A 12888-nucleotide genomic window follows, 5' to 3' on the forward strand; every position below is an offset into this window, starting at 1 on the left:
GGAGCTGTCTGTTACTGGGTTGATGGAAGCAGGGCCTGAACCACCCCCTGCTATGGGGCTGGCCCCAAGCAGCAGCCCCAGCTTGTCCCGAAAGGCAGGCCTGGCGCTGTACCCCCAGGTATCTTTGGCCCCACCTCCAGCCTTTTCCCCCGTTCCCAAATTTGTGCTTCCCAAGCACCACGCAGCGGGAGGGGGCTGTGTGAACACGCACACACGTTGGCTTTAGAAGTGCTGACGCCGGCCACGTGCTGTAAAAACAAAGCTAAAAAAAAAAAAAACAACGAGCTCAGAAAGCTCCCGTTCGGTGCGGCGGCGGCGGTGCCCCAGCACAACCCGAGCTGTCCCCAGCGCCTGGACCGGGGAGAAAAATAATGAAAAAATAATGAAAAAATAATGTAGGATTGGTGTCCCAGCCCCCCGAGCCGGGGCTGCAGAAAGCAGGGCATCTCGGCAGGCAGGATGTAGGTCAGCGGTGTCCCCGGAGCCTCCCACCTTGGCCTGGGGCAGAGCGTGGGCGCTGCTGTGCCGGCACGGTGCCGCTGCCAGCTGCCCGGCTCCTTTGGGGCCAGGATTGGGGATTTCTGCCCCGCGGAGCTCGGCTTTGTGTGGTGTGCGACAAGAAGAAGGAAAGCAGCTGCTGGCGGGGCCCTGCCTGGCCGCGGAGAGGCTCGGGGAACGAAGCCAGCAGGGAAGAAAGGGGCGCAGCTGGCGGGGCGTGCTGCACCGCGCCGGGGGCTCAGCACATGAAGGGTTCCTGCAGAAAGGAGCCGAGTTCCCCCAATTTTCCAGAAGACTCAACCCCCCCCGCGGGGCTTTCAGGGCGTCCCTAAACGCTTCCTGGTGTTCAAACTATGCTTTTAAGTGGCGGGGTGGAAGAAAAATAGCTACCATTTCCTGCAGAGCGCCGGCTGCTTTTTCGGTGGCTGGTTTGGGGCGGGGTGCGGCAGGAGCCCAGGTGCCATTCCGGGACCCGTGCACCAGGACCAGGACCCGCCGAGCGAGCCAAGGAAGGCAACACAACAGCACAGAGGATCCGAGAGTCAACTTTATTCCAAAAAAAAAACAACAAAAAAAAAAAAAAAAAAAAGAAGAAAAAAACACCCCAGAACAAAGCATTATCCACTTTCCAACACCGCCAGTAGGGCAGCTCTCAGCAGCCTCCTGTTAAGAGGTGGCGTCGGCCAGGACCAGCTGCTGCAGGGGTGCCTGCTTCAGAGACCGCAGGGTATAAATAACTTTTTTTTTTTTTTTAAAGTCAATATCATAAAATAACTTACTATATATCTTAGCATTAAAAACTCGAGACTGAACATCCCAGAAACACGCTAAAAATCGGCTGCAAAGCGTTCCGATCAACCGCCGAGCTCCTCGCGGAGTCGAGCCACAACCTGCGAGCGAGTCGCACTTCAGGGAACCTCGAGGGGCGTTCGGCGGCGTCCTCGCTCCTGGGGCAGGCTCCGGCTCCTCCCAGCCTCCTTCCCTTCGCTTCCCGGGCCGCGTCGCTCGTCCTCCATCCATCCCACGCAGCTCAACCCCTCGATATTATTTTTAAATCCTTTTTTTTTTTTTCTTTTTTCTTTTTTTGGACGATTTTTTTTTTGTTTTTTTTTTTAAAACCTTTATCCCCCCCCCCCCCCTCCCCTTCCCCTGCTGCGTCCTCGCACGAGGGCAGGGGGGATTTTTTTTTCCTTCCTGAGCTAAGCGCCAACGCACGGAAAGCATCCCACCGACCCCGGTGCAGTGCTGTCACCGCTCGGGGAGGTTGATGACCGGCACCCACTGGTCGGCGTAGCGCCGCTCCCGGCAGAAACACATGAGCTGACTCAGCGCCGGGTCCTTCCACTGGGACGCGTGGGGGTTCTGGAACGAGAAGAGGGGTCAGCACGGGGAATTAAAACCCTAAATCCGGGTGCAAACAGCGGGAAGGTCCCGGGGACCCAGGCTTTGCTTCAGCCCCGTCCTCACCGTGACCAGGACGCAGTGGAGGTCGGTGGGGGGCTCGGTGGCGGTGTGGGGCAGCAGGAGCTGCGCCAGGCGGGCCGGGTTGCTGACCCGCAGGATGTTGATGTCGTTCTCGCAGCAGAAAGCCTGGATCAGGGTGAAGTGGATCTGCAGCGCCGCGTCCTCCGCTTCCTCCTCGTCCGCCGCCAGCAGGCACAGCACCACGTTGTCCGGGTCCCTGCGGGGGCACCGGGAGGGGTCACCGGGAACACTGGGGGGTCACCGGGGGGGGGTTTACCAGGGGGAAAGGGGTCACCGGGAGGGGTCACCGGAGCACCAAGGGGGGGTTACCGGGGTCACCGTGGGGGTCACCAGGAGCACTGGGGGTGGGGTGGGGGGGGGGTGTCACCGGGAATAGCGGGGGCTGGGGGGTCCCCGGGGGGCAGCACTCACACGTTGAGCAGTTTGGCCGCCTCGTAGACGCCCAGGGTGAGGCTCCGCTGGCTCAGCGCCTTGCTCAGCACCTCCTCCAGCGCGTCCCCCGCCTGCTCCATCCTGCGGGAGGGCACACGGCGTTGGGGAGCACCGGGGGGAGCACCGGGAGACCCCGACCCCCCCCCCCCCCCAACCCCCCGGTCCCGGTGCCGGTGCCGGTCCCGGTGCCGGTCCCTACCTGCCGGCCGTGCGGTGCTCGCCAGGCAGCCCCTCCAGAGTCATAGTGCGGCAGCAGGGCAGGGCAGCGCCGCCGCCAGCCCCGGGGCCGCTCCCGGGCCCGATTACGGATCCGGATTCGGATCCCGGTCCTAATCCGGATCCCAATCCGGATCCCGATCCCGGTGCCGGCCCCGTCCCCGCTCGCCCCGCGCCGCCGCCGCCTCTGCGGACAAAGGCTCCCCGCGGGCGTTGTCCTGCCCCGCGCCGCCCTCATTTGCATGCCCCCGCGCCATTGGGCCATGCAAATGAGGCCACGCCCCCTCCCCCCTCCCTCCCGGCCTTTCGCCTTTTATCCCCCGAGCGCACCCCGCGAGGCTGCCACGGGAACCGGAGAGGGCGCCGCCGCTGATTGGATGAGGGGAGAAAGGGGCGTGGTTTGGGGGAGGGGGCGGGGTCTGTATGGAAAGGGGCGGGGCTTGCGGCGCGCCATCCCGGGCAGGGCGCCGCGGGCTCCCCCCGGCTGCTGGGTCCCAGCGGGTCCGGGTGCTCCCCGGAGCCTTCCTCCTGCTCCTCCTCCTCCTCCTCCTCCTCCTCCTCCTCCTCCTCCTGCTCCTGCTCCTGCTCCTGCTCCTGCTTACTCCTAGGTGCCCATTTCCCAAAGCAGTGCCTGGGTTTGGCTCAGGAGCTGGGCCCGTGACCCCGGCACATGGCTGGGGGATGCTCAGTTTTGGGATATGCTCAGCTCTGGGATGTGCTCAGCTCTGGGATATGCTCAGTTTTGGGATATGCTCAGCACCGAGGGATGCTCAGTTTTGGGATGTGCTCAGCTCTGGGATGTGCTCAGCACCGAGGGATGCTCAGTTTTGGGATATGCTCAGCTTTAGGGTATGCTCCTCTCTGGGATATGCTCAGCACTGGGATATGCTCAGTTTTGGGATATGCTCCTCTCTGGGCAATGCTCAGCTCTGGGTGATACTCAGCTTTAGGATATGCTCCTCTCTGGGATATGCTCAGTTTTGGGATATCCTCAGCTCTAGGATATGCTCAGCTCTGGGATATGCTCATCTTTAGGATATGCTCCTCTCTGGGATATGCTCAGTTTTGGGATATGCTCCTCTCTGGGATACGCTCAGCACCAGGTGATGCTGAGCACCGGGCACGCTGCCTGCCATCACCTCACCCCCTCTCAGGACACCCTTTCCTTCTGGAAGGGCTCTGCGCAGCCAAACACAAATCCCTGGGTGCAGACACTGCCAAACAAACCCCTTTGGGGATCTCCAGGAAGGTGCCCGAAGGTCATCCCCGGCCGATCCCAGTGCCCCACGGCACTGCCCGACCCCCGAGAAGCGCTCAGGTGGGGGCGGCAGATGGCAGGGCCCCGGCGCAACAGGTGGGAGCTTTGTTTGGTGGCCTCCCAATTAAATCCGCTTCATTTGCCCCATCTCTCATGGCAACCGGAGCCCCCGATCTGTCTGGGAGGGAGCCGACCAGCAGCCGGGGCCGGTTCGGGGTCTCGCCGGGTATCGGCGGTGCCCTGGGCCGTGTCTCCAGCCTCCTGCTGGCCCTGGGTAGCTCTGGTGGTGCAGGATGATCGAGGAGGGGTCTCCTCGGGGTCCTGTGCCCGTGCCTGATGGGTGCTGCAGGAGGAGGTGCTGCGCCAGCACGGGGTGGGTGCCCTGCACGTCAGAGCTTTGAGTTGTTTAAGGTTTTTATTAAATTCCCCAAAACTTAACCAGCAGCCGTGGTGGGATGCGCGCAGCCGCTCGGCACCAGGCCTGCAGGGAAGGCCGAGGCCGGCAGGTGAATAACCCGGCGTAGCCAGGCAGGGACGAGAAAATCAGGCTGGTTCGCTCACAGCGAGGGAAGTGAGTCCTCATTACTCACCCCCATCTGCAAAATACCCGCAGCAGCATCCCTCTGCCCGGCCTGCCCTCTGCCCCAGCCCCGGGCGGGGATGCCATCTGAAGGGTTTGCCTTGGCCCCGAGCTGACCACGTCCCTACCCCACATCCCCTGCCCCCGGGCTGCCCCCTGCCCCTGCAGCTCCCCCTCCTGCTGGCTCCTTGCTGGCCCCGTTTTGCAGCAATGTCCCCATCCATTCCCAGGGCCGTGTCCCCCTGGGGCTGGCCGAGCCTCTCACCCACCCCGCTGAGCCCCCGTTTTCCCCCAGCCCTGCTCCGTGAGGGTCCTGGGCTTTGCGTTTTGGCCACAGACCCGTGCTGCCCGCACGCTGAGCACCAAAAAGCCCCCGCAGAGCTCGCTCAGCCCCTGGCATCCCTCCTCCCGCAGCATCCCCCGGGTAGGAGCTCAGCGCAGGGGGCACCTCGGGGTCCCTCCAGCCCCCCCGGAGACCCCCGGCCCCCTGCCCATATCAGCATCAGCAAGGCGGCCAGGGGCTGAGCCCCCGCTCAAGGTCCTAAGGAGCGCCATAAAAGGGTTGTTATTATCATTATTAGCATCATTTTATCTTTTTTATTTTTTTTATTTTTAATAAAATTAGCATTTTATTTGGTTAAGAAAATGCTGGTGCTGCTCCGGGTGTGGGGTGCCGCAGGCTCCCCCCTGTCCCCAGGCAGCCTCCCCAAACCCCAGCCCTCCCCGGCCGTCCCGCTCGGGATGCTGGCAGCAGCCGGCCCCGCTGGTTTTATTTTCCTGCCCGGTGGGAGCTGCCAGCACCTCCCAGCAGCTAATTAACTGCAGGATTTTCGCCGGGGAAGAGCGGCTGCGACGAGCCCCCGCGTGGCCCTGCAGTGCTGGAACCTCAGGGCCGGGCCGGGGGCTCCTCTTTTCCATGGGAATCCCGTTTGGGGTCTGGCTTTTCCCATCTCCCGGCTGGGCACGGGGTGCTGGTGCACCTGGGGAGCTGATATTGAACTGATTTATAGGGGTGTAGTCCATATATTGACAGCTGTGCGCAAATGATACATACACACATGGCATCTATAGGATAATTATATATGAAATACGCAACAAAATGCTGTGGAGAACATGGGTACGAAACGATATCCCTAAATATTTAATGCCAGATCTGGCACACCACGGATGGGTTGGCTTTGAGGCTGTACGGGAGCAGGTGAAGGAGGGCACGGGATGGGGGGGATGCTCTGCAGGAGATGGGGATGATGCTGGCATCATGGCCCTGGGTTTAAGCACCACACGAGGGCCGGCTGAAGCCCAGTAGGAGCAGATCCCTTTAGGAACGGTGCCTTGGGGCTGGAGGAGCTGGCAGGCTGGGTGCCGAGGGGTGGGCAGGACGCGGCCATTCCCCCCGCAGGGCGGCCGGCCGGGCGCGGGTGCCGTTCCCCACGTAGCCGCCTGCTGCAGCCAAGCTGCTCCCAGCACCCTGTGCTGCGCCTCTTTCATCAGCGGCACTCGGAGCAACTCGCGGGCGGTGATTTGGGTGTGCAGCACGCCCACGGTGAATGCAAATGCTTTTTTTTTTTTGCTTTTTTTTTTTTTTTTTAAACTCCGTTCTCGCACGCGTGCGCGCTGCCTGGGTTGCAGAGCGGGCGCTCCGGTGTCCCTTGCCGTGCATCGGGCACAGGGATGCACCAACCCCATCCACCTGAATCCTCCAACTCTTCTTCCAGGCCTCGAAATCTGTCTCTGGAGATGTTTGTGGTCGGGCTGTGCCGAGGCGTGTCCCCCCCGTGCCCCCTGCAGCCCTGGGACACGCACCCCGTTATCGCAGCGGGTGCCCCGTGCTGGGAACCGGGACCTCGGGCTCGGCACCGTGCTTATCGCAGCCAACAGCCCCCGTGCTGCTTTATCCATCCCAGCAGCACTGCCCCCCCAAAGGCTGCACCGCTCGGCCAGGAGCTGAGGATGCTCGGGATCTCTGCAAACCTTGCCTGAGCCCACGCCAGGCGGTGCCACCAGCGCGTGTCCCCAAGCAGCAGGTCCCAGAGCAGTGACCGACCCCACGGGGCACCTCCCGCATGCTTCAGCCCCCGTAAGCTCCCTGCCCGGCCGCTGCGGCCAGGGGACCTGGGCCTGTGGTGCCTGTGATGGGGGACGGGGAGGAGCAGGAGCAGGGAGGAAGCCTTGGGAGCAGAGCCCAGCATGTGACAACAGCCCCGGGCTTTGTTTGGGCTGCACCGGTCAGGCAGCCCCACGCTGCTCATTAGCAGAGAGCCGGGGTAGTTCCCCCGCCTGTAATCACCCTAATGAGCACTTGTCTTGCCCATCTGCAGCAGAGGCGATGCCGTGACCTGTTTTCAGGCTGTTTGATCTTGTTCTCCCCGAATTTCCCCGCCGGGGCGAGCCTGCTGCCGCAGCGTGCGTGCCGGAGCACGTGCGGGCCGAGCGCACCCAGCAGCGGCACGTTCACTGGGGCCGGGGTCCGGCAGCGCCCCGAAACGCTCTGCGTGCTCCCTCCTCGCCTCCTGGGAGCTCAAACCTCATTAGTGAGCGACAGCACCAGCACTAATGGCTCGGGCTAATTGCCCCGGCCTGACATGGGGCTGAGCAGGGTGCTCCTGGGCACCCCCGCCTGCCCGGTGCGTGCTGGTGCCAAGGGAATCTGCAGCAGGTTTTGGGGTTCCCCTTGTTGCTTCTTGCTGCCTTCACGTATGAAGCTTGGTGCCTCAGAGCCAGCACGGGCACCCAGGGCTCATCTCTGCTCCCCGTCCCCCAGCCCGAACGCGCTGCGTGTCCTCCCCTCGCTCCTCCTCCGGCTGGGAGGGCGGCCTCGAAACTCGGGTCTGCCAGTGGCAAAATGCAGGAAAACGCCCAGAAACGCACAAAGTGCAACGCCTTCTTCCCAGGAGCGCCGCGCGGGATGGCAGAGGGCTTCCCTTGGCCTCCCGACGCCGCCTGCACTCTTTGGTTTAATCAAAAAAGGGGCCTGGGGGTGGTGTGGGGGGACACGGGGGGCTGGGGGTCGTGCCCGTGCGCCGTCCTCATCCCCGCAGGGAGCAGCGCGTGCAGGCAGTGCCAGGGCTGTGCTGGCAAAGGTCCTGCAGTCAGTCTGAGCTGCTTTTTAGGAAAAATTTCAGCGGTGGGAGGGCGAGCTGCAGGGCTGGGCTGGGAGCACTTTTTCTAACGCGTTAAGGAGGTGATTTTTTGGTGTGCCACGCTCCCAGCGCAACCAGGAATGAGCCGGGGGAGATGCTGGCACGGCGAAACCAGCAGGTCCCTTCTCTTTGCACCACGGAGAGGGCTCTACGGGGAGGCAGTGAGGCTGGATCCTGGAGGCTGCGAGGCTCGGTGGCTGCAGGCAGGCTGGGGACGGGGAGGGGGACGCCTCACGAAGCCGTGGGCTCCACAAGCAGCACGCAGAGGGGACGGGCTGCTTTGTGGCACGGGGACAGGCTGGGCTGGAAGTGGTGCTGCACAAAACGATGCCCTGCATGGCCTGGCAGGCGCTGGGGGCCGTGCTGATGGCTTTCCCCAAAAATGCACGGGCTGCAGGCTGCTCTGGGTCGGCTTCCAGGGGACGGCCACCGGCACAGCGCAGCAGCAGAGCACCGAGCACGCGCTGCAGGGAAGCAGCGGCCAGGCCTGCCCCCAAAACCCGGCAGCACCACTCCCTTTTTCCCCCTTGTATTGCCAGAGAGCTGATCCAGCTTAAAAATAATAACACGGACCAGAAGGAAAAAAAAAAAAAAGAAAAAAAAGAAAAAAAAAGCGTGCTTGCTTTTTTTCCTGCAGAGCAGCAGCCATGGCAATGGGAAAGTGCCCGTGGCCGCGGAGGCCGGTTCAGCCGGCAGGGAAGAGCAGCTCTCTGCCCGGGCAGCCACCCGCCAGCCTGCAGGATTTGCTTTGGCTTGTCCTGGGCTTCCCAGCACTGCTGCCGGCCCTTTCGCCGCGGCACCTCTGCGTTCCCTGCTCTTTTCCCCAGTGCCACCCGTGGGAAGAGGCACCGCGGGTGCTGCGCCTGCTGCGTGCTCGGGCTGGGCTCCCACGGCACCGCTCGTCCCACCGCTGCGGGTTTTAATTCCCCCCCAGCCAATGCTCTGCAGATCTCGGAGGAAATGTTTTTCTCTCCCCTTCTCCATCTTCTGAGCAGTGCCGAGGGGCGCGCAGAGCAGGGCCGGCAGGAGCGAGCCCCGCGGAGGGGGCTGATAAAAGCAGCGCTCAGGCTCCCTGACCTTCTGCTTCTTTCTTCCTGTTCCAGCGCTCGTTTTCGGAGCTAAAAATACCTTTTACCTTGGCTGCTGTTAAGGAGGAACTCCCTCTTTGCAGGTTGTTTGGGATTCGAGGGAAGAAAGAGCCTGGCTGAATGTGCAGGCAAAGCTCTGCGGCTGCACGGTGTGTTCCCTTGCCCGGTGCACATTTTGATGGGCCTTTTTTTCTCCTCCGTGCACGTACTTGGTGTTGTTATTCCTGTGTTTACAGCCCTCCTCATAATGCCTCTGCTGGTTTTTCTGCTCTGAAAAAAAAAAAAAAGCCCAGAGCCGTGCTGAAATGAGCAGAATATCCGGGAGGACAAAGCCGCGGTGCAGCTCGTGCGGTGCAGCTTTCCTGAGCTCTGCCGGACCCCTCCTGGTCATCCCCGCTGCCCGGCTCAGCGCTGTGTAATCCTGGGACTTTATCCCAATCAGAAGCCCTGTGCCACGAACCCACTGATGCGAACATCTCCGTAAAAAGTGCTCGGTGTGCGTGCTGCCCGCTGTATTCACCGCGGTGAGCCAGCAGCAGCAGGTGCCTCTGAGTTAACGCAGCGTGCTTTTAATTGCAAAAAATTAGCCGTAGGTAGGCTGCTTGGTTTTCTTCCACCGTCTGCTATTTCACACTCGCCGGCACCCATACTCTTCACCCACAAGACCTGCCACAAGTAGGCCATCCGGCACACTTCACCCCCCGAGCTGTCCCTGCTGGAGTTGTGCAACGCGTTTTGGACACTCGGTGTCTTCATGCAGCAGGTTGAAAACCCAGTGAAAACAACTGCAAAAAAAATGAGCAGAAAGTCGCTGAAGGTACTTTGTGGTGCCGTGATTACGTGGTGTGTGAAGTTTTCCGTCCTGTTCTGAAGTCCTGGCCGTACCTGACTTCATTCAGAAGCAAATGTCATGTTTTTTTTGTATAAAAAAACAGAGCATTTTGTATGACCTGGGAAGAGATCCACCTCGAAGAGATCCCGAGCAACCTCCTCCTGCTCGGCGTGCTGTGTGCTCTGGCAGGGAGGGGTGCATGCATCTGGAGAAAACCAGCAGCACGGCTTTGTAAACGTCCTTCAGCCAAAAAAAAAAAAACAGGAAAAATGCACCTCAGAGATGGAACAAAGACCCAGACGGGTTCGTCTCCCCCTGCCCTGAACTTGCCGCGTTTCCTCCTCTTGCTTCATAAGCAGACAGCCGACAGCTGCTGGCAAAGGCTTGAAAATAGCCTGGGTGCAGCGTGTCACACAGCACGCCGAGCCTCTTTTGGGCAGGAGCTCCCTCGCTGGGTTATCTATAGGCCAGCTTCAGGCTGCCTGCCCCGGCCACAAATAGCACCCGCAGCCCCTGGGAGCGCTGGTTCTGTGCTGGGCCTGAGCAATAATGGATAAAATCAGGCTCTGCTCCCCCAAAACCCAGCACTGCCATCCTGTCATTGATGCCAGCTCTTGGAAGCCGCCTGTGAGCGTTTCAATCAGCCTCTAACGACCGCATCAGCAAACAGCGCTAACGAAATGACCGTCCTGAGACTGCCGTGCGGGGTTTCGGCGATTTGGAAGCCGTAACATAAAAGTTACAGCCCTGATTAGAAGCAGAAGTGCCGTGTTAATAGTCCTTGGCTATTTAATTCCCAGGCTATGGCTGTCCGCGGTTCAGGTTTTCAGGATCGATTGCAGTTGGGCATCACTGAGCGTGCACAAATGGTCCTCCAGCTGCAAATTTTGTCATTCAGCCGACGTCGACAGAATCACAAAGCCCCAAACCTTGTCACCAGCCCTCCTCTGGGCTGGCCATAGCACCAGCTATGTCCTGAGTGTCCATCAGCCCTGTCCTGAGCACCAGGACGTGGGGAGCTGCGATCCCCCAGCAGCTCTGCTAGGCAGGAGCACGGAGGGATGTGCCTGTCCCCGTATGTGTGAGCAAACTGTGCCCGTGGCCTGCAGGGGAGCTGGGGCCGTTTCTCCAAAAAGTGCTGTGTGGAGGGTTTGGCCGTGGTTGCTGCTGGCTGTGCCGAGCTGCCTGGTGCGGTGCAATGGGTGCTGCCCCTTCGCCCTGCGCTGGAAGCCGGCCCTGCTTATCTGCAGCAGCACCACCCAAAAAACAGCAGGCAGAAAACCACCTTTTCCACCAATTCCTTTTTCCCTGGCTGTGCCCAGGAGAAAACGTGTGTGGGCCAAGCTTCCTAGGGAAGCAAGGCATGCCCAAACCCCAGCCTCAGCCCCCCTCCCGGTCTCCTTTGAGCCCTCTGCCCAGCAGATTTGACGGAGCAGCAGCCCTTCGGGGAGCCTTATCTTCCCGGCAGCCTTGTGCACCAGGCAGCTGGGCCCAGCTGATGCCCCCGCAGGAGGGCAACGCTCTGGCCTCTGCGAGATACCAGCGAGCCCTCGGGAGCCCACCCCGAGCTCCCCAGGTGTAGGCAGCCCGGCCTGTCGGTTCTGCAGCTCACAGTCACTCGTCAGACCCAAGACTTTCTTCATTTTGTGTTTGAGGGATGCAGCCAGCCGCCCTTCACACCCCATCGCGTTTCCTGCCTGTTTTCCCCGCAGACCACAGCCCGCCCGCCTGGCCAGGCTCCAGAGCCCTGCCTGATCCCCTCGGTGGCATTTCAGCTCCTAGTTCCTCAGGTGAACATGGACCTGAGGCCTCCCCAGCTGCTGCATTTCTCCGGGGGGTGATGCACAACTGCAAGGTGCAGTCCTGAGCAGGAAAGGCCAGAGAAGGGAGCTGCCACGTAAACATCTGGGTTGGGATTTCTGCAGCACTGCGCTGGGTGTGCCTGTCCAGAGAGGCAGAAGTTATCACCGTGAACGTGGCGATCAATGAATTTGCTTTTCAAATACAAAGTGCCTGAAAACTGGGCCCCGCGTGGCTGGTAATTAGGCCTCTTTATTGCAAATGTCCATGTGCAAGCACAGTGTGTGACAAAGCACGCAGCTTCCTACCATGCACCCTTCAACTTTGGCTTCTTGCTGTGTGGAATAAACACATCTGGCTGTTGGTGAGCATGTACATACGATAGCCAGTTTATTTTTCAGTTTATATTAAAGCATTTTGAATCTGTTTTGTGTGTGCTTGATTCAAGGCGTGACTCAAATCCCATTAGGTCATAGCTTCACTTGGGAAATTTGGGAATACTGAATATATCTTGGCTTTCTTTGTCTACGGTGGGATTTCATTAGGTGGTTAGAAGGCACTAGAGTGCAGAGCTCTTCGTATGGAACCAGTGTAACAAGCGAAGGTGAAATATGCACGGTCCTTGCAAAACCAACAAAACAGAGCTGCTGTGGCTTCCATTTGAGTGAAAAATCCTACAGGCAGGTGACTGAAAAATCCATTTGTGTAATCGAATGCCATCGTACAACCACGAAGCCATCCATGCCATCTGGCAAGCAGCGCTTCAAGGCTCTGAGTGTGAATGCTTGCATTTTATTAATAAAATGTATGTGATGCAATGCAGGCTCGGTGCCTGTGACGGAGCAGGGTGCTGAAATGGGTTCCAGCTTTTTCCAGAAAACTTCTGCCCTGACTGTTAATTATGTGCACGTATCATTTGGTGGTATTTGATTCATTCCAAAAGCAAACAGGCTTGCTTGAGGAAAATATATTGAGTTCTGAGGATTTCATTTGCGGGAATCACTTAAAATATCCCAAGAAGAGCGTGAGCTTCTTATGCGAGAGATCCGGAGCTTCAAGGGGGGCTTCCTCAGAGATATTAGAAATATTATCCTTGCTGGGGATAAACACAAATATACAATCAGGTACCACAAGGCTCTGACATACAGAAAACATGTATTTTAGAAAATAAATATATGTAGAGAAAAAAAGTATTTTAGAAGGAGATGTCAAGTATGTGCCAGTTAAGTATGTTTTAACTTTTAGGATGTTTATAATTTACACTGAGTATAAAAAGAACTAACGACTAATTAGTACTGCTAATATTTACCATCTTGTTTTTCTGACAACTTGATATTGTCTTCTAATTGTATCTGCTAATTAGAAGAACATAATTGTTAATGGAAGACGGAAATATTATACCTCTAAGCTCAAGGTAAATCTTTGAGGTTGTGAAACAACAAGTTTTATTGGTTATAGCAGCAAACCTCTTAAACCAGTGTCACTGAAGTTGCATTCAATGACACATTTATCGCAGTGCCGTGCTTTAAAAAGCCATTTAGTGCTAGTGTGCGGCGTCA

At 58.9% G+C, this 12888-nt stretch overlaps 1 protein-coding gene across 1 annotated transcript; it reads right to left on the reverse strand.

Moving 5' to 3' along the window:
* Positions 1-1696: 1696 nt before the first annotated feature.
* Positions 1697-2779, reverse strand: GADD45A (growth arrest and DNA damage inducible alpha). Its single transcript, XM_084290963.1, has 4 exons — positions 2615-2779; positions 2395-2496; positions 1966-2179; positions 1697-1860 (listed from the first exon to the last, which is right to left on the reverse strand). Exons 1-4 carry the CDS (start codon positions 2656-2658, stop codon positions 1747-1749), a joined length of 474 nt encoding a protein of 157 aa, XP_084147089.1. The 5' UTR covers positions 2659-2779; the 3' UTR covers positions 1697-1746.
* Between the last annotated feature and the right edge of the window lie 10109 nt (positions 2780-12888).

Source organism: Netta rufina (genome assembly GCF_964035555.1).
Source record: "Netta rufina genome assembly, chromosome: 8".
NCBI lineage: Eukaryota > Metazoa > Chordata > Aves > Anseriformes > Anatidae > Netta > Netta rufina.